The sequence below is a fragment of the Onychomys torridus genome, chromosome 23 (genome assembly GCF_903995425.1).
Source record: "Onychomys torridus chromosome 23, mOncTor1.1, whole genome shotgun sequence".
Lineage (NCBI taxonomy): Eukaryota > Metazoa > Chordata > Mammalia > Rodentia > Cricetidae > Onychomys > Onychomys torridus.
The window spans coordinates 2,648,870-2,669,234 of NC_050465.1; the positions used below are offsets into that span (position 1 = coordinate 2,648,870).

The following is a 20,365-nucleotide window of genomic DNA, read 5'->3' on the forward strand; positions in this document are numbered from 1 at the left end:
CCTGGAAGTTGGGCTCGTGGTGACTTGTATGTCCTGTGTAGTCCCTCCCTGTTCATCCAGGTCTCCCTTACAGTGGGGAGGATGGCTCCAGCTAGGGGAAAGACCAAGGGAGGCTACTCATGGTGTAGCTACTGGCAAGTCCTTTGGCAAGGACTTGATTAGTTCTTGCTGAGCTGGGCTGACTGGAAACAAGGAAATTTTCTTAGAGGAAGTCACTTCAAGTGCCCCCTGCTTGGAGCTAAGCTTTAGGAGGTTGCAGAAGCAGTGTTCTGGCTCATCGCACAAAAAGGAGACCTCACACCTATGCTCCAGGATTGGGGTGGGGGGAGGGGCAGAGGATTCCTCTAGTCAAGAGAGTTGGCCTGCCAGCTAAGCATGGAGACCTCAGGCCCATTGTGTGCTGCTGGCCAGGGACCACTGCTCTTGTGCCCCGCGAGTAGTCATCATCCCAAGGCTGGGCCCATAACCTGGGAACCCCTCTGTACCCTCCCCAAACTTAGGATCGATGGTTAGCAGGTAAAGCCTCAAGCCTCTTCCCAAGCCTGACCATATCTTATACAGGTTTCTGGGGTTTACTTCTAGAAAAGCCTGACCAAAACATTTGGAGATGACAAGTACTCTCTGGCCCGGAAAGAGGTGCTCACCAACATGTACTCCCGGCCCATGCAGGTAAGGAGCGGCCACGCCTGTCCTTGATCCACCATAGCCCACCACTGGCTTGCTCTGCTCTGGGGCTTGCTGGACAGAGAGGAGCTGAGGAACACTATCAAGCAAGGGAGGCTGCAGTCATGCTCCCGTGTGTGTGTGTGTGTGTGTGTGTGTGTGTGTGTGTGTGTGTGTGTGTATGTGCACGCGCGCGCAAAAGCATGCCCCAGGGGTTGGGGATTTAGCTCAGTGGTAGAGCGCTTGCCTAGCAAGCGCAAGGCCCTGGGTTCGATCCTCAGCTCCACATACCAAAAAAAAAAAAAAAAAGCATGCCCCAGCCCTCAAGGGCTGCTCTGGCCTATGGCTGCTAGAGACCCCAGGCAAGAGAAAAGGCCTTACCTTTACTGCAGCTGCAGAGTCTGGCCAGGGGAATCAGTTTGCCTTGGACCCATGTCCCAAGGAAAGTGACAGCTATGAGGTAGCCAGATGGGCTGGCTCCTAGCAGCCTGTCACAGCCCTCCAGGCTATACTGCGGTTTCTGGGGATGGGAACTATCTCAGGAGATTGGCAGGTCAACGGGAGTTACGGGTACTAATGGGGTCAGCTGTGGGCCCTAGCACCTGCCAGGGCAGTGGCAGGCCATTTTTCAAGGGTCAGTCACTCTCAGCAGATTCAGTCTGTTCTTGAGAGTCAGGTGGCCTCAGGCAGCCACAGCTGATTTATCTCCTGATAACTCTTGGCTCTACTGGGATGGAACCATCAGAGCCCATGGGGGCCTGGCTGCCTGTTCCATGCCCCCAACCTCCAGTGTCTGTGCCTCACTCCTACTCTAGGCAGTGCCCACAGCAGAGGAGCTGAGCACCTTGCTGTGCTCACCAGAAGCCTAGAAGACCTTGGGCTGTGCCCTGTGGGATGCTTCTGCCACGCAGGATTCCAATGGCAAGGAGTGACCCACTGACGGGCCAGGCCAGGGGCAGAGCAGCCAGGACAAAAGTTAGAGGAGTCAGGCCTGGTTCCCGAGAGAGCTGCTGAGACAGGACACCGGAGATGTCCCAAGGATCTCTGGCTGCTGCAGAGAAGCCATTATTGTTGCCCTGCCTAGAGATAGCTACACTGACCAAGAAGGAGCCTGGACCCCTTCTCCTTTACCCCAGCCTTTCTGAGAAACTGAGCCACTACTGAGAACAAAGGCAAACATGACTTGCTGCGAAGACTGTGCCCATTTTCTGTAGCAGCTTACCCCAGACAGAACCAGAGGTCCAGCAGGGGTCGTATCCTGAATTCCAGGGTTATGTACCTGGAGTAACCAGAGCAGGCTGTCTATTTGGCCAGGCACTCTGGAGCTTTCAAGGGAGTGAACATCCTTTCTAGGCAGCAGCTGCTGATTCCAAGGGCTGTGGCAGGGCTAAGGCCAGACTTTGTCTATGTTGTACTGAGCTGAAAGCAGCTCAGTGGCTTTTTGCTCATGTCTCTTAGAACTGTGTGTCACCTTGGGCAGTTGGTCAAAAGTAAACAGATGTAGACTGGGAGGCTAACAAATTGCCTCGATGGCTGACATATGCTGGAGTACTGTAGAACCAGTGGGCAAGTGTGACCACCAACTGGGCAGAGATCGGGACCAGAGGGGATGGGGTTGGCTCAACAAAGGCTGAGGAGCTTCTTATGCACTCCCATGAGGGTTAGCACCTTCTCATGCTGGCCAAGGACATGTGGCATCCTCAGCTTCAGCTGTGTCTCTAGAAAACAATTCACAACCCTGAGCCAACATGGCCATATGTTTTCTTGTCTGCAGTCATCCTAACCTAGGATGGGAGCCCAGACCCATCTTAAGGAGGATGGGTACCCAGGCAACCCCTCTGCATCATTTCTGGCAGGGGCTCAGAGCTGTGAGCCTTAGGAGACTTGCACAACTGCCCTGGTGGCTAGTCCCACAGGGCTAGAGGCCACCTGCATCCTGAGGACTCCTAACACCCCATACCCAGCAGAGACATAGCTCTCTGGGCTACTCCGAGCACTAACCTCATGGACAGAGTCCTGGCAGCCCTGGGCACAGCTAACATGTATCCTGAGAGGGAAAGGAGGCTGAGCACCACTGTTCTCCATGGCAGCTGCTGAGATCCCTTAGGAGATTGACCCTGGCCCCAAGAGCCTGACTGGCTTTGATCAGCTGCCTACAGCTTATACAGGAGGTCTGTACCAACCCTGCCACAAGCCAGGCTCAGGGGCTCAGCACCCACCAGACCCAGCCAGGCTCAGTTCCACTCTCCCTCCAGATGGCACTGTACTTCTGCTCTGGGATGCTGCAGGACCAGGCACAGTTCCGGCACTATGCTCTCAACGTTCCCCTCTACACACACTTCACCTCTCCCATTCGCCGCTTCGCTGACGTCATAGTGCACCGCCTCCTGGCTGCTGCTCTGGGTAAGGGACATGACTCTGGCCTGGGAAGGGCTTTGCCAGTCAAGAGTTAACCCACTCTCAGAGTAAATGACCAGAGACCACATTACTGTGATCACAGAAGTCCCAAGGGTGAAGAGAAGCCTGTTTGAACACTGTCCACCCACACCCGCATGTGGGAGCTGCGGTGGGACTTACTGAAAGCCTGGGACCATAGTTGGCCCCAGAGCCCTTGCCTCAGCATACAACCTTCCTCAGCCCCCTCACTAGCAACCCGGATCACCCTCTCCCTAGGCTACAGTGAGCAGCCAGATGTAGAGCCTGATACCCTACAAAAGCAAGCTGACCACTGCAATGACCGCCGTATGGCTTCCAAGCGTGTGCAGGAACTCAGCATCAGCCTCTTCTTCGCAGTCCTAGTAAAGGTGAGTGTCCGTCCTGATCCCTGCCCCACCCCCACCCCCACCCCCACCCTCCTAGGTATGCGTGCACTCACCAGGAGCCTGTATGGAGTACCAGTGCAGGCCCTCCCTGGGGTGGGGTGCCATGACTAGAACATTGTTCCTTCAGGAGAGTGGCCCCCTGGAGTCTGAAGCCATGGTGATGGGTGTCCTGAACCAAGCCTTTGATGTACTGGTGCTGCGCTTTGGGGTGCAGAAGCGCATCTACTGCAACGTGAGTGTGCCTCATGCAAGTGGGTGGCATGCACCTACAGGCCAAACTAAACCCTAAGGGACTTAACACACTCTATTCCTTTTTCCTGCCTGTGCCTATCTTCTTGTTGGGGACTCCCATATGCCCCGACCCAAAACAACCCATGGTAGTTTCCCAAGCTTAGAAGGTAAGATTAAGCTGAGAGCCCTGCTGTCCCCATCCATGAGCTGTGTAGGCCCACAGGCACTTCCCTCAGCAGTGGGCTTCACTGGCATGTGGCAGTGGAGGGTCCCTGACTCCAAGTTTGTCTGATAGACCCTACCCAGATACCCAAGTAGGCCTGCCTGGGTCAGGACTTCAGGCCAAGGGCCAGGCCTAAACTTTTCCTTAAAGACCCAGGCACTCAGAACATAACCAGGATAGCAGGGTGTTGGGGCCTGGGGTGTTTTTATAGGAACATGTGGAAGGAGAGGCCAGAGGATAGCCAGCACTGCTCTGAACACTGTGTCCCTGAAGAGAAGGAAGAGGCCTGTCCTGCCATGGGTTCTTCCCTTGGTGACAGTTTATTCAAAGTTCTCTTGGTGCCTGCCATAATGTCAGCTGAGGGCTTCATTTTAGCTGCTCTGTGGTCACCTGGCTCCTCCGCACAGAGCACTTGGGGAGTGTGGGACCCTGTACTGGAAGGGTCACGGATTCCTAAGGAGCTGCAACAGGAGAGGGCCGAGTGCAGCTGGAAACATGGGACACCTCGGTTCCCTGAGCAGGATGGAAGTTCAGATCCAGGCCAGCTCTGCTGTTACCTGGCCCTCAGCCTGGGCTGTTAGATCTCTTGACAGCAGGGGGCACAGCCATCAGGGAGTTAAATAAGCCTTTGCAGATCTGTTCCCTCCCTACAATTACCACCAGAGCCTCAGCCCCTCCCAGATTGCCTCATGGTCCTGGGTCACCTTAGGTGCAACTTTGGGCAAAGGTGACTTGTCAGGCTCCTGAAGCTGGATGGGTAGGGTTGCCCGTGTCTCGGGCCAAGCAGGCAGGAGCAATAGGGTAATGGGTAGAAAGACCCTTCAGCCAGTCAGGAATATGCCATGGCAGAGGGCCACCCCTAAGCGGGAGAATACAAGGTTCAGAGTTGGCATACAGTCCATGGCCTGACGCTCTGGTGTGTACACCCGCAGGCACTGGCCCTTCGATCCTACCACTTTCAGAAGGTGGGGAAGAAGCCAGAGCTCACTCTCCTCTGGGAACCTGATGGTCTTGAAGAGGAGCCAACACAGCAGGTCAGCCCCCTACTGTGTCACTGAGCCCACCTTCTGTCTCCCACATGTGCCCCTAGGTCCTTATCTGTCCCTCATTTCTCCTCCAGCACTGTAGGCTCCCCAGTGGGGTTTCAAGCCCTACACTTAGACTCCAGGTTCTCATATGGGAATACCTACTAGAGGCAGAGACGGGAGCTGTCCCTCTCCCCCAAACATAACTTTTAGAATTCTTTGAGAAGTTGATAAGAGTTGTGGACTGTGCCGGGCGGTGGTGGCGCACGCCTTTAATCCCAGCACTTGGGAGGCAGAGCCAGATGGATCTCTGTGAGTTCGAGGCCAGCCTGGGCTACCAAGTGAGTTCCAGGAAAGGCACAAAGCTACACAGGGAAACCCTGTCTCGAAAAAACAAACAAAACAAAACAAAACAAAACAAAAAAAAGAGTTGGGGACTGTATATCCCTCTTATTGCAAAGACTGGCCCAGCCCAGCCTGTTCTTGATCCTCATGAATGTTCACTGAATACCAAGTGCTGCATGGTGCCATCTGGTCCATTGGTTCTCCCCAGGCCCCATAACTCCCATTTACAAATGGGTAACAGAGGCTCAGGGAACTAAGTGAGCCTCAGCAGTCAGCTGGGCTTTGATTGCAGGCCCTTACCTACCCTGTCCTCTCCCTGTGCCTGGCTCTGCTATAGGTCATCACCATCTTCAGCCTGGTGGATGTGGTCCTGCAGGCAGAGGCCACAGCCCTCAAGTACAGTGCTATCCTGAAGCGGCCTGACCCTGAGCGTTCCCTGGGCCTGGAGAAGGAGTCTGATGAGGAGCCTGAGGACTGAATGCTGGCCCAAGCCAGGCCTGTGCCTGCCCTGCCTTGCTGGCTTTTAGGAATAGGACCTTTTGACACCAAAGGGGATTTTTAATTTGGTTTTTAACAACTCAGGGGTTTGTTTTTATTTTTTTATTTTTTCATTTTATTTTACTTTTGCAGCTCAGTTTTTAAATGAACTGGGAGGGATACAGTGTGGTTGGGGGTCAGGGGAGGGAATGCTGAGGCCTGGCCAGTGCTTCCCTGAGCAGAGAGGGTCCCAGTCCTCCTGGGCAGGCAGCCTCGCTTCTGCCAGGCCACCCACTGCCCTTCCCTGCCCAGGAAATGGGGGTTTTCAGCAAATCAGTGTCATGGAATAAAATCAAGTGTGAAGTGCTGTCTGTGTGGATGCCATGGGAAAGCCTGACAGCAAGGTGGCCTGTGCACCCAGGGCAAGGGGCTCCCTAGGAGCCACCTCACAGCTGAGCTGGGGTCATCAGCCCAGGACCTTTCTGCCAGCCCCAGGGTGATTCATGAGCCATGTGTGGCAGATTGATGCTGCAGCCTCCTCTGGCTGATTAAAAATGTAATTAGTATGCACAGCAGGGAGCTGCCAGTCACCCTGTGCATGTGACTGTGGCCATCCCTCCCCACCCTTTCTCTCTGCTGCCAGCCCATGGGATCTGGGGAGGTGGGACTACAACTTCTCCCTCTTGTATACCATAGACCAAAGCTCCCAGTAGCCCTGTTAGCATCTGTGATATGAGTAGGTACCTCAGTACCTGCAGTTTCAAACCTATACCCTAGCATTGTGGAAGGATCATGGTGATGGGTGAAGCCAGGCCTTCCAGAGGACAGAAGCCCTTCACACTAGATCCCACCTGACCCAGCCACCTGCTTAGCATCTTGAGCACTGGCAGACCATACCCTCCTGGCCTGGCGAACTGGGCATAACCTATCCTCCTTCCACCAAACTGGAAAGGTATGAATTGGCTTCAAGAACTACTAGCATCTAGGTTGAAAACCAAAGCAACCAAGGCTCTGTTCTCCGATGCTATTCCCTGTGGCATCAGGATTAACAGGCTCATCTGATCTGGTTACAGTGATTTTCTTCAAAGAAAGATTCTGTAGAGTCCCTGGCAGGTTCTTTGCTGTGAGTGACTGGCACAGCCGCAAGGATGCTGTAGCTTTAGGATGGGCTGTTGCCTGATGGGAACCAAAGACACATCCTCACGCCAGCCCTGGGTTCCTGCCTTCCTCAGTGCCTTGTCAACCTAAGACAGCCTTTATCTGCCCGCCCTGCCACCCCTAAGATGTCCCTCTGCCCCCATTCCCAGACTCATGTATCTGGATGGGCGGATCAGTGAGGGATGATGGTATCTGGGTGAAGACGACTCTGGTGCTTCCCCAGCCCTGGACGCCAGACCAAAGGCCCCGTCCCTCAAACCTGTGCCACCCTCTGAGGAGATGCAGCTAGCTTCTCTGCCCTGCCAAGCCTAGGCTCCCATCACCTCCTTTCACTACCTCCCATGAGCCCCTTAAGGGAGCAGTGGTGACTACTGGCTTCTCTCAGACACAGAGGTTAGGACAACACTTCCTACTGCCCCCACAAGGAGCAGCTGACCAGTCAGCAAGGGAATTTTTGCTGTGTGGACTTGTTTAGGGGGCAGGTGCTGGACTAGAAGGTTCTACAATAGGTTGGCTTCACCCTCAGGCTAGACATCATGTCACTGGGAACTCTGAGGCCACGGAAGCCCTGGGTGGCCCCCAGCCTTTCTGGCAAATGGGAGTCTCAGGTCTCTATCTGAGGTGGTGCAACCCGTCTGCACCTGGCCAGAACTAGAGCCAGGCACCTGTCCTCGTCCATTGCCTCCCAGGCTCAAAGCCAGTGACTCGACAGTCTTCCCATGCCACAGAAGCCTAGGCCTCTGTGCTCGATCAGCACCAAGTCAGCACATCAATGGAACTCGTATCCAGGCACCTCTGAGGGTGACAGGCCCTCTGTACCCCGCACTAAGGGGACTATTGACAGAAGAGATGACAGACGTACAACCTTATCAAAAGTGTGCTCATTCATTCATCTGTCCAAGACACCTGCCTGCCACTGCAGGCTGAAGCCAGGGGCACAGAGCCAGGCGCAGCTTCTCCCTAGGGGCCCTTTCAGGTCCACCCAGAAGGGAGACTGGCACAGTCCCACCCCGTGAGTGGGCTGTGGCAAAACTCAGAGCAGGCGATGAGTGTTTTCCCAAGGAAGATGGAGCTGGCTGTGGACCCAGCAAGGGTGAGGGAGCTAAGGCAGGAGCTGGGGAGAGAGGCTGATACCCTCCACAGCCTGACTTAGGAAAGACCCCTGGCAAGGGCTCCAGTGGGCCTGGTATAGTGATCCACAGGAAGCCGGGGCACCGTGCACTGGAGGCATGGTAAGACAGGGAGCTGGTGCCAGGCAGAGGCAAAGCCACCGGAGCAGCCAGTGAGGACAGTCCAGGTGAGAGGAGAAGGACTGAGATGGGAAACGTACAAAGCCCTGGGGTCGAGGCCTCCCAAAGTGGAGAGGGTGTGAGCGCAGGGGGGCAGCAGAGGCCAGAGGTGGCTCCTCTGGGGATGAGTATTTCCACTGTGGCTGGCCTGTGAAGGAGGGCTGAGCCGGAGGGTGTTGGTGACTCAGTGAGGTGGCATGAGGAACCATGTGTGAAACAGCTGGGCTGTGTGAAGAGGGTGCACTCCTGGAGAGCATGCAGGCAACCCAAGAGGCTTAGAAGAGGCGAAGTGGGTATAGTTGGGCTCTAGAAGAGGGTATTGCAATCACTGGGAGCCGAGAGCCCGGGCCCTGAGGTCAGATCTCCCGTTAAAGACCATTGGATATAGGTTTCTAAAGAATACAAAACACAGAGCACTGGCTGCTCTTCCAAAGGTCCTGAGTTCAATTCCCAGAAACCACATGGTGGCTCACAACCATCTGTAATGAGATCTGGTGCCCTCTTCTGGCCTGCAGGCATACATGCAGGCAGAACACTGTATACAGAACAAATAAATAAATCTTTAAACAAACAAACAAACAAAAAAAAACACTCACTCTCACTACCTCCCCACAGACCACCAAAAGGCAGCAAAGAGCTTGTTTTTAGGGATTCATTGTGAAGGGATGAAAACAGGAGGAGGCTGCACCAGAAGCCACAGGTGAGGAAGTAGTCCCTGTTAGACCTGAGAAAGGCAGAGACAAGACCATCAACAAGGAATGCGGGGCAGCCAAATCTGCAGTACTGCACACAGTCCAACAAAGCTGGGCTGCTGGGGGCTGGGGGTAGGAAAAGGTTGCCACAGAGGCCAGCATTGCCACCGTATTAAATAAACTGGCCTCTTCCCCACACCAGCAGACAGGAGATCCATCCTTGAGGAGGTAAGCTAAGGCTCTCTGAGCTGGGACCACCAGGCCTGGTAAAGTCTCCCGTGCACAGGACCCCACGAGATGCAGACAGCACCTCCAGCCCCCCCCCCCCCTTACAGGATGTAGTCAGCCCTCAGGACTTCAGCAGCCTGGCAGGAGATTGGAAGCATCTTCCCCGAGGGCTTCCTATCCCCACGTGAAACCCAAGTGTGGCATCCTCCAACGAGATCCCTGCCCGGTTTGTCAGAGAATCAGTCTGCCAAATCTCTAGGGTGCTCCAGCTTCTAGGCACTTTGTGGGTCCTGTCTATAAATAAAGACAGCCAACGAACCTTCTTTTAAAAAGGAGAACAAGTCCTATGAAGAAAACAGACCACGCAGGGAGAAGAAAGTGCCAGGAAACAAAGTTCTCACTGGCACTTTTAAAGTAACAAGAAATGGAAGGACAAGGGCTTGACGCTGGTTAGGCTCGAAGAAGGGGCTGCTGAGGGCTCAGCTCCTGGCACCTGGCACCCAGCCTGCCACCCGAGTTTAGTCTGGGTCTTACATGGAAGGAGGAAGCCCCTGGCCACTATGCATGGGCCAGAGCTGCACTTCAGCAGCAACAATTATGGTTGCTATGTAACTTCCTTAAGGCATCTGTGGAGTGTTGAGAATATCCAAGCTACCATGAAGGCCGTCCAATAGGCTGCTCAGCTAATGGTCCTAAATTCAAGGTTCCAGAGAAGACTATGATTACAGTCCAGTCTCCCTGGCCCCCCAAACATCTTACCTTACTTTAAGGAAAAATAGCTGAGCAAGGCAGCTCATACTTGTAATCCCAGCACTTGGGAGGCTAAGGCAAGAGGATTGTCAAGTGTTGGAAGCCAGCCTGTAGTACATAGTAAATACTAATGAAGCCAGAGCCAGGCAGCAAGACTGTCTGTCAAAAAGAAGGGAAAAATAAACATTAAAGGGGTGCTTAGAATGAAAGCCTATCATTAGCTTTAATGGTATTTAATGGTGCTCGATTCTTAACCAAATACCATTGGGAGGAGTTAGATTAGTTCATGCCCCCATATACCTAAAATGGCAGCAGCAGAGTGCTCAGGACTGAGGGACAGGCCAGCATCACTAGGTATGGGATCTAGAAAGTTCCTACCCGAGGTAGCAGGAGAAAGAGTCAAGTCATGAGCAGAATTCAGGATTAAGTACACAGAAAATAACCCAGATGTGGGGCTGGAGAGATGGCTCAGGTTAAGAGCACTGGCTGTTCTTCCAGAGGTCCCGAGTTCAATTCCCAGCAACTACATGGTGGCTCACAACCATCTGTAATGAGATCTGGTGCCTTCCTCTGGCCTTCAGGTATAAATGCAGGCAGAACACTAGATACATAATAAATCTTTTAAAAAAGAAAGAGAAGAACCCATATGTGACAATAAGGAAGTATTGGCTGGGGCTGGGGGGTAATAGAGACACCAGTACAAGAAAGAAAGCCATTCTTGTTTTATCACCTGGCGTTTCTGGTAACAGTGCTTACATGGCCATTCTAAGATAAATGCTGAGTGAGAATCTAAACGGCCCTGGAATCTATTTCAAGGATGGAGACTTGGGAAAGGTGAGTAGCCAGTTTGCTTTCTTCAGTGGGAAGTTGTGAGGGATTAAAGATGGCTGCAGATCCTTTGCCTACCCACCACCACACACTCTCTTCTTGTCCTTCCTTTTGAATCTGGACAGGCTCTTTGGCTCCTGAGCCCACATGGCTCCTGAAGCAGTGAGTTCCAGAACAGGCACCAAAACTACACAGAGAAACCCTGGAGAGACAGAGAGAGAGACAGACAGAGACAGAGACAGAGACAGAGACAGAGACTGTTTCTACTCCCTGTCTGTGAAAGCTCCATAGCCACACCTTGAGGAAGCTTTGAGCATCTTGAAAATGCATTCCCCCATCCCCCACCCAACCACCCCAGTTGTGGCCTTATGGAGGAGACACAAAACCTTGTCCAAATTGAAGGTTTAAACCCTGTCCAAATTGCAGGTTTGTGTCAATTAAAAAAAAAAAAAAAAAAAAGGTTGCAGGTACATTTTTTGTGGATAGTTCATGAAATTAATGAAAAATATCAGTAGACACCGCTTAAAACAAAATGGAGGAATGGTTGTTTTTGTTTTCTATTGTTTTTCTGAGAGGTGTTGTTTTTACAAACTTGTAACTATAAAAATTTTTTAAAGTTCAAGATGGGGTTGTGGGGCCTAGGGAAATGGCTCTGTAGATAAGTGCTTGCCCCAAACAGGAGATGGACTGAGGCTCTGACCCTCCGAACTCACGGCAGGCAGTGCCGGTGTGGCAGCTGCCTTCAGTCCCAGCACTCGAGAGGCAGACAGGCTGGTCAGAGGAGCTGCAGTCGGTGAGCTCCGGTTCGACAGAGCTCCTGACGGTGGCGGCGTGGGAGGCAGTCCGGGAAGGTATCAACTGTGGGACTCCACGAACACCCACATGCACACACAGGCAGTAAGTAATAAAGAGAGGGGAAGTGGTTGCCTCTGAGGTGGGAAATGTAGTGAGGAACAAGGAAGTGCTCTCTCATTTTGTTTTAATAAACCTGCCAGATCCATTTGACACTTTACGTCTGTGTATAATTCGGATTTAAAAAACTAAAAGTAGGTGGGGAGGGAAGCTATTTATATTTAGCCAGAATGGATCCACAATTGGCCTAAAAGCTTTCCTGTACATTCAGCAAGGGGTGTATTAAACAATCCATTATTCTAGTAACTAAGATAAAAATCCCTGCTGACAAGCAGCCTGGTATTCCCAGACCATTAAAATGCTTCTGTGAAGTCTGCTTAAAGACACAGGCAGCAGACTTGGTGGTGACGAATCCTGGTTGCCTCAGCAGACTTTGCAGGTTCCTGGGTCAGAGTTGAGGCTTGGATGTAGAGCCCAGGGTGTGAGCCCTAAGGAGGGTGCCATGGCAGATGACGGTGTGGGGAGCTTGCAGAAGAGCTGGCCAGGGGCCTTACAGGACACCAGCTAAAGGCCTTTGTGGACTCAAGTCACAGACTTCAGGGATGAGTTGGAGTTGGGGTAAGGGGAGAGGAATTGACACAGATTAAAGAATGAACTCGACTCTGGTAGATTCAAAACCAATGGTGACGCTTCGTTTAACAATAAAGAGGGTACGGCTAGGTAGAGATGCTCCATGGTAAAGCACCTGCTTAGCATGTAAGAGGCCTTGGGTTCAATCCCCAGCACAGCCTCTTAAAAAAAAGGTTCTAGAGAGAGGGGTGTTCTGGACCTGAGAAAATGAACTTGAATTTGCACAGAAGTAAATTGTTTTGTAACATGAATCTTTAAAGGTCTTATAATAATAAAAAAAAAAAAACCCAGAGTATTGGGGTGAAAGCTGAAAGATCAGAGAAGCAGAACAGCCAGCCACTAGCTTACCTCTATGAAATCCTCAAGAGAGTGAGTTCCTGTTTCCTCCTGCCTTGTATACCTTTCTGTGTCCTGCCACATTACTTCCTAGGATTAAAGACGTGCCACCACTGCCTGACTTCTATGTCTAATTTAACGGCTGGCTCTGTTCTCTGATCCCCAGGGAAGCTTTATTGGGATACACAATAGATCACCATACTGTTTATTACTTTAAAATCTTATTGTGGGCTGGAGAGATGGCTCAACAGTTAAGAGCACTGGCTGCTCTTCCAGATGATCTCTTCACAGCTGTCCAGAACTCCAATCCCATGGGGGATCTGATACTTTCTGGCCACCACAGGCCCCAGGTGCAAATGTGGTACACAGACATACATACAGGCAGAGCATCCATATACATAAAAATAAATTTAAAAAATAAGTCTAGGCCGTGCCGTGGTGGCGCACGCCTGTAATCCCAGCACTCGGGAGGCAGAGGCAGGCAGACCTCTGTGAGTTCGAGGCCAGCCTGGTCTACAGAGCAAGGTCCAGGAAAGGTGCAAAGCTACACAGAGAAACCCTGTCTCAAAAACAAAAACAAAAGAAAACAACAAAAAAAGTCTAGTCAGGCCTGTTAGCACATCCCTGTAATCCCAGCTGCACAGGAGGCTGAGGCAGGAGGACAGCAAGTTCAAGGCTGGCTAGGGCTATCTCAGAGCCTGTTAGTTAAAGCCCAGCCTGGGCAGCTTAGCAAGACCCAGTCTCAAAAGAGAAACTAAAGAGGCAGAGGTAGGTGCCTTGGGCGTAGCTGAGGGTGGGGTGCTGGCCTGGCCCCAGTGAGTGCCCCAGATTGCACCCTCACCCTTGAATAAAGAAATAAAACAAACAAACAAAAAAAAAAACCAAGTGGTCAGTTAAACCTTAGCATAAGATAATCTAGAGGGTCTTGAGAGATGGCTCAGTGGTTAAGAGCACCGACTGCTCTTCCAGAGGTCCTGAGTTCGATTCCCAGAAACCACATGGGCCTGGCTCACAACCATCTGTAATGAGATCTGGTGCCCTCTTCTGGCCTGCAGTCAAACATCCTGTTTACATAATAAATAAATAAATCTTTTTAAAAAAAAAAATAAAGATAATCTAGAACCTGCTCTGTCTTTCTATGAGCTTTTATGATTTCCAAGAGGTTTCTTTCTCTAGTATATACAAAGTCATTTTAGTGGGTAAGAGCCATTTAAGTAATTTATTTTACTTAAAAACACCATTTTGCTCAAACAGCTTCATGAACTGCGCTGTGTTCCTCAGTGTTCATCAGTTGTACATCATACAGTTCTGGAAAGCAGTTAGCCCAATACCAAGGAAATGAATGCAGAATAGGGCAAGAAACAAAGAGTCTCCTTCAGCAGATTTTCCTTAACAGATTCTCCAGCTAACAGGAAGGAGTGTGCTGCTGGAATGAGGCGGCCTCCCAGTGCTTAGGACACCGAGTCACGGTGAAGTTACTGAATATGGCACTGTGACTTTACGTTCCTTCATGCCCAGAGCACCAGACATCACCAAATCCGGACTCCACCATTGACTCGGAGGATGACTTAGGGGCTGGGGAGATGGCTCAGCAGATAAAGCACTTCCGTGCAAGCCTGACGACCTGAGTTCAGTTCCCGGAACCCACATAAAAATGATTAAAAATGGAAGGAGAGAGCTGCCTGCACAAAGTTGTCCTCTGACCTCCACGTGCACCCCATGGCATGCACACCCCACACCATACACATCACAATAAAACATTTTAAAGGGTGACTTTAAGCTACACCTGCCAGTTGGTTCTTGATCCTGCCACGACTACAGGTAGACAGAGGAGGTCTTGTGAGTAAAGGAAACAGGCAAGGGTGCACAGAATCATTTCTGCCAGGCCAACTCCTGAATCCCCAGGTCCTCACAGGCTGAAGCTGCACAAGCACTCTCTGTGCATGGTCTCCTCCCCATGAACCCTAGGGCCCCAGCAAGTTCTGTGTATGGGGATGCTGCATCCTGCATGGCCCAGGGATTGACCTAACTGGGTGCTGAGAGGATAAGAAGGACTGGCACACAGACACAAGAACCAAAAAGCTGGGATTGGGTGGACCATGTGCCCTCCAATGGAGGGTGCCAACTGCAGTCAGGAGCCTTGGTGCATTTCTTTCAGACCTCGGAGTTAAGGAGGTAGGTTCATGGTATAGAGCTGAACAAGGAGGCCGATTTAGCTCATTTGTAGGGGGTCTCTAGGGAGCCGTTGGGCTGCAGTCATCCCAGAGGAGGAAGCTGTGGTTGGTAGTTTCTGCATATACTGTTATAATTTTCATTCAGACTCGGGGTCTGAGGCATTGGGGTCCTTGACGTGGCTAAGACCATGTCAACAACACACATTCACTCAGGACTTCGTCTGCTCCTTACACTTAACTCAAGGCTTCTTTTCTTCCCCACAGTGGGGTTAGGGGAATGTATATTCCTTACTGGCGATGGATTGATCACAGCAAGGCCCTGCCTCACAGGTCTCCCTCAGGATGGAAAGATCGCTGTGGCGGAATGAGCCACCTCTGTTAGCACTGGCCCTGGCTCCACTTGCAGGATTCCAGGCTTGTTTTTGTTCTGAAGCTCGGGGTATGGCCTCCTGTTCCTCTGTCCTCCCTCCCTTTTCCCTCAGTGCAGACTAAAGTAGGTCTCCCACTGAGTCCCCAAGCAGCCCTGGGACACAGGTCCTGTCACATGGCTGTTCCCTACTGAGAGACTCTAGGTTTGGGGAGGCAATGCTTCGAAAGATCGTCAGAAAATGGTGGAAGTGAGTGGGGCTCAGATCCAAAATTTACTTCCTTTATTAAAGTATTTTTAATTCTAATTGTGTGTGCATGGGTGTTTTGCCTGCATGTATATCTGTGCACCACTTTTGTGCCTGGTGCCCACAGAGGCCAGAAGAGGGAGTTGGAGCCTCTGGAACTGGAGGTAGTCAGTTGTGAGCCGCCATGTGGGTCCTGGGGATCAAACCCAGGTCCTCTGTAAGAGCAGCCCGTGCTCTTAACCACGGAGCCAGCTCTCCAACTCTCATTTCTTTCTTTCCAATTAGCACTTTTCAAAACTCAGCTATTCATGTATCACTTTAATGGTTTTTTTTTTTTTTTTTTTTTTTTTTGCCACAGCCAAATATGGCCTGTGGTCATGTTTATTTAATGCTTTTCATTAAACAAGCCTTAAAATAATTAGAAAGGGAAACTTGCAGCTACCAAAACCAGAAGACTGCTGGGAAGATAACAAAAGTTGGTGGGGTGTTCACTTAGCATACACACGAAGCCCTGGTTCCCCCCCCAGGACCCAGTGAATGGGGTGCTGTGGTGCCTGGCTGCAATCCCGGAGCTTGGGGGAGATGAGAGAGGATCAAGAGTTCAAGGTCATCTTCTAGTTTATATAGCAAGTTTGAGGCCAGCTGGACTCGTGAAGGAGGAGGAGGGGGAGGCAAAGGAGGGCAGAAAAGAAGATAAAAGAAGGGGGTGACCAGAATGTTTTATATAAATGCATGAAATTGTCAAAGAACTAACTTAATTAAAAAGCAGGAAGACCACCATCACCAACCATGAGTATTCAAGCCTACAAACAGTAGTGCCAGCCCTTCGCTGCAGCGCTCAGGCTACAGTGCTTATCTCTGCTTCAAAAGAGATGGGAAAGTTATCACAATATTAAAGACATTCAGGAACCAACTGATTCTTTCCTTGATGTCATCAAAGGGGTGGGAAGAGGGATCAACAATGCCCGGCACCAGCCCCTAGCCCCCGTGCCTGGGAGGCTGGAACCAGCTTGAAGACTCCATCTCAATAATGATTCAGTGTTATTTTATGAGCTGTGGTAGTAGCTAAACTAGTCCTATTTCATCTAGAAGACCTCACCTGACACACGAGTTTGTCACATCTTGGAAAATGCTCCTTGAGATGGAGATGAGAACTATGGCATGAACAGATGCGTCTAATCTCAGTCACATTGCAAGCCTGCTCCTTCCTCTTCTGAGACAGCTCATGTTGAGGATAGCTGGCTGGTCCTCCAGTGGTACACAGCTGAAGACCATGACTTCCCCCATCCCAGAGTTCACAGCCAGAGGTGTAGAGCCCTCTTAAGTCCTTCCTCCATCCATGGCTGATTGTTGACAGCGGCAGTCTTGTGGCGGCCCGGTGCAGGTACCTGCAGTTTCTGAGTTCATGGTTGTGATGACTGTGCCATAGCCAAAAGATGGCATTTCCAAGTCCTTCTTGCTCTCTGGCTTCCTTCTCCACCTGTTTCCTGTGCCTTGGGAGGAAGGGTGGTGTAAATGTCTTGTTTAGGGCTGAGCCCTCCATCACCCTTCATTCTCAGTGGCCGAGCCGCAAATACAATCATTGGGCAGTGGGTTGGTTCCCCCATAAGTGGGCACATATTTCCTAGCAGGGTCTTAGCTAGCTCTGGTAGGTAACCAAGAGGAATGGAAGAGTCTATACTGTTTGGGAGTCTCTGGAGCATCCCTGACCAACAACTGACGTGGAAGTATCCCAAACCTAGTTCTGGGATTGTTGTTTAGTAACCCACAGCTTCTAGGAATAGCATTATCCAGGTAAGCTAGCTCTCCTCGAATATATATGTATAGATATTTACATATTATGTTACAAGATAGTAATATGACACATGTGACATAGACATTTGTTTTGGCTAACCACTTCCACCCCATCCCTTCACTCCCCCGACTTCTTTCTCTAATTAAATCTTTCCAAAGATCATCATTGCTGTTGCAGAGAACATGTATTTGATTCCTAGAACCCACATGGCAGCCTCTAGCAGTAGTAACTCCAGTTCTGGGGGATCCAGCACCCCCTTCTGGCCTCTGCATGCACCAGACATACACACAGTGCACTTAGATACATGCTGTCGAAACAAACTAAAAAAATACATATTTTTTTATATTTTTAAAAAGATTAATTGTAGGGTTGGGGATTTAGCTCAGTGGTAGAGCGCTTGCCTAGCAAGTGCAAGGCCCTGGGTTCGATCCTCAGCTCAAAAAAACAAAAGATTTATTGTAAAAAAAAAAAAAAAAAAAAAAAAAAAGATTTATTGTATGTCTACGAGTGCTTTATCTGCATTTATGCCTGCACACCAGAAGAAGGCATCAGATCTCATTACAGATGGTTTGTGAGCCACCATCTGGTCGTTGGGAATTGAACTCAGGACCTCTGGAAGAGCAACCAGTGCTTTTAACTTCTGAGCCATCTCTTCAGCCCCTAAAAAAATAAATCTTAAGGAACAAAACCAAAATCCTTTTCATTTGCAGTATTTTTCTTCTCTGCTTTCATTTTATTAAGGAATCACCCACATTCACACACATGAAAAGGCACCCCCCTGCCAGGGCCATATTACTTCTCCTCTGAAGCCCTGTGAGGCAGAAGGGAGCACTGTAGACTCTCAGCTGCTGCGGTGTGCAGGGATTTATTAGGTTGGCTTACTAGATAAGGTCAGAGTCATCCAATGATAGTTGTCTGCATGCTGGAGACACAGACCTGGTACCTGCTCAGCCCATGGGGCTGGATGCCTCAGCCGTTCCTTCCAGTCTGGTCGTGAAGGAAACCGGTTCCAACATCAGCAGCATTAGCAGAGGTAGCCACAGGATAGATAACTGAACTCAAAAATAGGGTTCATGAGCTCAAGAATAGAGTAGATGGACTTGCAGACGGGCCACATGAGCTCACAACTGAGCTGTGAAGCAGGCAAAAAGCAAGAGCCTCCTCCGCTCAGGCCTTCTGTCTGGGCCGTCCACACTCAGAGCTCAGAGTGGGCCTTCCCAGTTCATTGCTATAATCAAACATCCTTATCAGGCGTGCCCAGAGATCAACCTCATCTAGATAACCCGTCACAGGTGAATCCAGAGCTTGTCTCCTGATTCTAGATCCTGTCAAGTTGGAAATGTTAACCTTCACAAGAGTCCTGAGAGTTCCTTTCTTAAAGGGGCCATGACGGCCCTTCTTGGTTGTCAGCTTGACTACATCTGGAATGAACTAAAACCCAAGTGGCTGGGTACAATCTATCCTATGAGGGATATTTTCTTAAATCATTTGAAGTGGGAAGACCCACTTCTAATCCAGATCTCCTGAGGTGGGAAGATCCGCCTTTAACCTGGGCCATGCTTTCTGGTGTCAGCTCATTTAAAGAACATGGAAGAAGAAAGCTTTCTCTCTGCTTGCTAGCCCTAGCTGAACAACTACTAGATTCTTGAACCTTCCACTGGTAGACAGTTATTTTTGGACTAGCTGGACTGCAGCCTGTAAGCCTTTTCTTTTTTCCCTTTGGTTTGTCAAGACGGTTTCCCTGTGTAACCCTGACTGTCCTGGAACTCACTCTGTAGACCAAGCTGGCCTTGAACTCAGAGATCCAATTTCCTTTGCTTCCCAAGTGATGGGATTAAAGGCATGAACCACCACCACCTGACTATGTAAACTATTCTAATAAATCATATATATAATCTCTTTTGTGCTCTTTTGAGGTCATACACACAAAATGAGGGAATGAACTATAATGGCCCACATTCTCCTGTGCCTGCTGGCTGTCTTGGGGCTGTTTAGTCCCCCTTGTATACGGAGATCTACTCTTTGGGTCTCAAGTACTGGCATCTGACCCCTGCCCTTTAAGATCTGTTGCTAATTTGGCCTGTGACTGGGCAACCCCTCTTGTCAAGCTGAGGAAGCCGAGTCCCTGCTTGGAGGCTTTTCAGTGATCTTCCCTCATGATGAAAATGGGTGATCTGTTATTGAAAGAAATAGTCCTGGCCTAAGTATCTAAGCATGCTCTAATTTAATCTAACCATAGTGTGTTGTTGGAGGGTTTTTTTGTTTGTTTGTTTTGTGTTGTATTTTTACTTTTTATTCTTTGAGGGGGCCACCACCCAGCTCCCAAGTAAATACACCGAGACTTATTCTTTCTTATGAGTGCCCTGCCTTAGCTTGCCTTGTTTCTAGCCAGCTTTTCTTAAATTATCCTGTCAACTCTTGCTTCTGGGCTTTTACCTTTCTATAAACTTTTCCTTACTTCTTACTCTGTGGCTGGCTGTGTAGCTGGGTGGCTGGCCCCTGGTGTCCTCCTCTCCTTTCCTCTCTCCTCCATCTTCTCTTTTTTTCTTCTGTTTATTCTCTCTGCCTAGGAGCCCCACCTAGCCCTCTCTTGTCTAGCTATTGGCCACAGCTTCACAGAGGCAACATAAAAGAATGCAACACATTTTTGCATCATTAAACAAATGTTCCACAGCATAAACGAATGTAACATCTTCAACTAATATTCCACTCTTCAGTTTATTACTCTGGTTCCTGAACATTGCCATACTTGTTCATGTGTCATTTTGTCATTTAATCTGGCTCAATCCATGTTTATAATGGATTGTAAAGGCTGAAAATGTTGTCTATAGCAACAATCCTATTGTAGATTTGTCTAGATGAGAGTCCCTGGACTCCAATAAAGGGAAAAATGCTTCTCCAGTCTGCTCTGGGGGACTCTAAGGAACTAGGGTTTTAACAGAGGTGTCAAAGTATCTGACTCCATGACAGTTAGTGGCTTCATAGGAGTCTCTGAAGTAGGTCACTACTCTTTCTGATGGAATGAACTCCAGCTCACCCAGAAGAGGCACCCAAGGACATGCCTTGACCTGTCCTTGGTGTTGAGGCTTTCTGGGGTATGAAAAATGGGGTGTCTGGCCTACTGGTGACTCTCTAGGAAGGAATTTCCACTAAGCAGGATGCCTTACTGCCCTAGACACTTCCCTAACATCAACTCTTGCTTCAGCCACCAAAAGAAGCCTTTGAGCCATATG

At 50.1% G+C, this 20,365-nt stretch overlaps 1 protein-coding gene across 3 annotated transcripts in view; it reads left to right on the forward strand.

Annotated features, from left to right (window-relative positions):
• Window positions 1–6,153, forward strand: part of Dis3l2 (DIS3 like 3'-5' exoribonuclease 2) — a 328,899-nt gene extending 322,746 nt beyond the window's left edge. For 2 of the 3 annotated variants that reach the window (XM_036173185.1, XM_036173186.1), the window contains exons 16-21: window positions 583–669; window positions 2,919–3,066; window positions 3,337–3,467; window positions 3,613–3,717; window positions 4,872–4,973; window positions 5,647–6,153. In XM_036173185.1, coding sequence (XP_036029078.1) covers window positions 583–669; window positions 2,919–3,066; window positions 3,337–3,467; window positions 3,613–3,717; window positions 4,872–4,973; window positions 5,647–5,787 — 714 coding nt within the window. In that variant the 3' untranslated portion in view covers window positions 5,788–6,153. The remainder of the gene's footprint in view (window positions 1–582; window positions 670–2,918; window positions 3,067–3,336; window positions 3,468–3,612; window positions 3,718–4,871; window positions 4,974–5,646) is intronic. The other variant, XM_036173187.1, reaches the window with a different exon arrangement.
• Window positions 6,154–20,365: the final 14,212 nt, after the last annotated feature.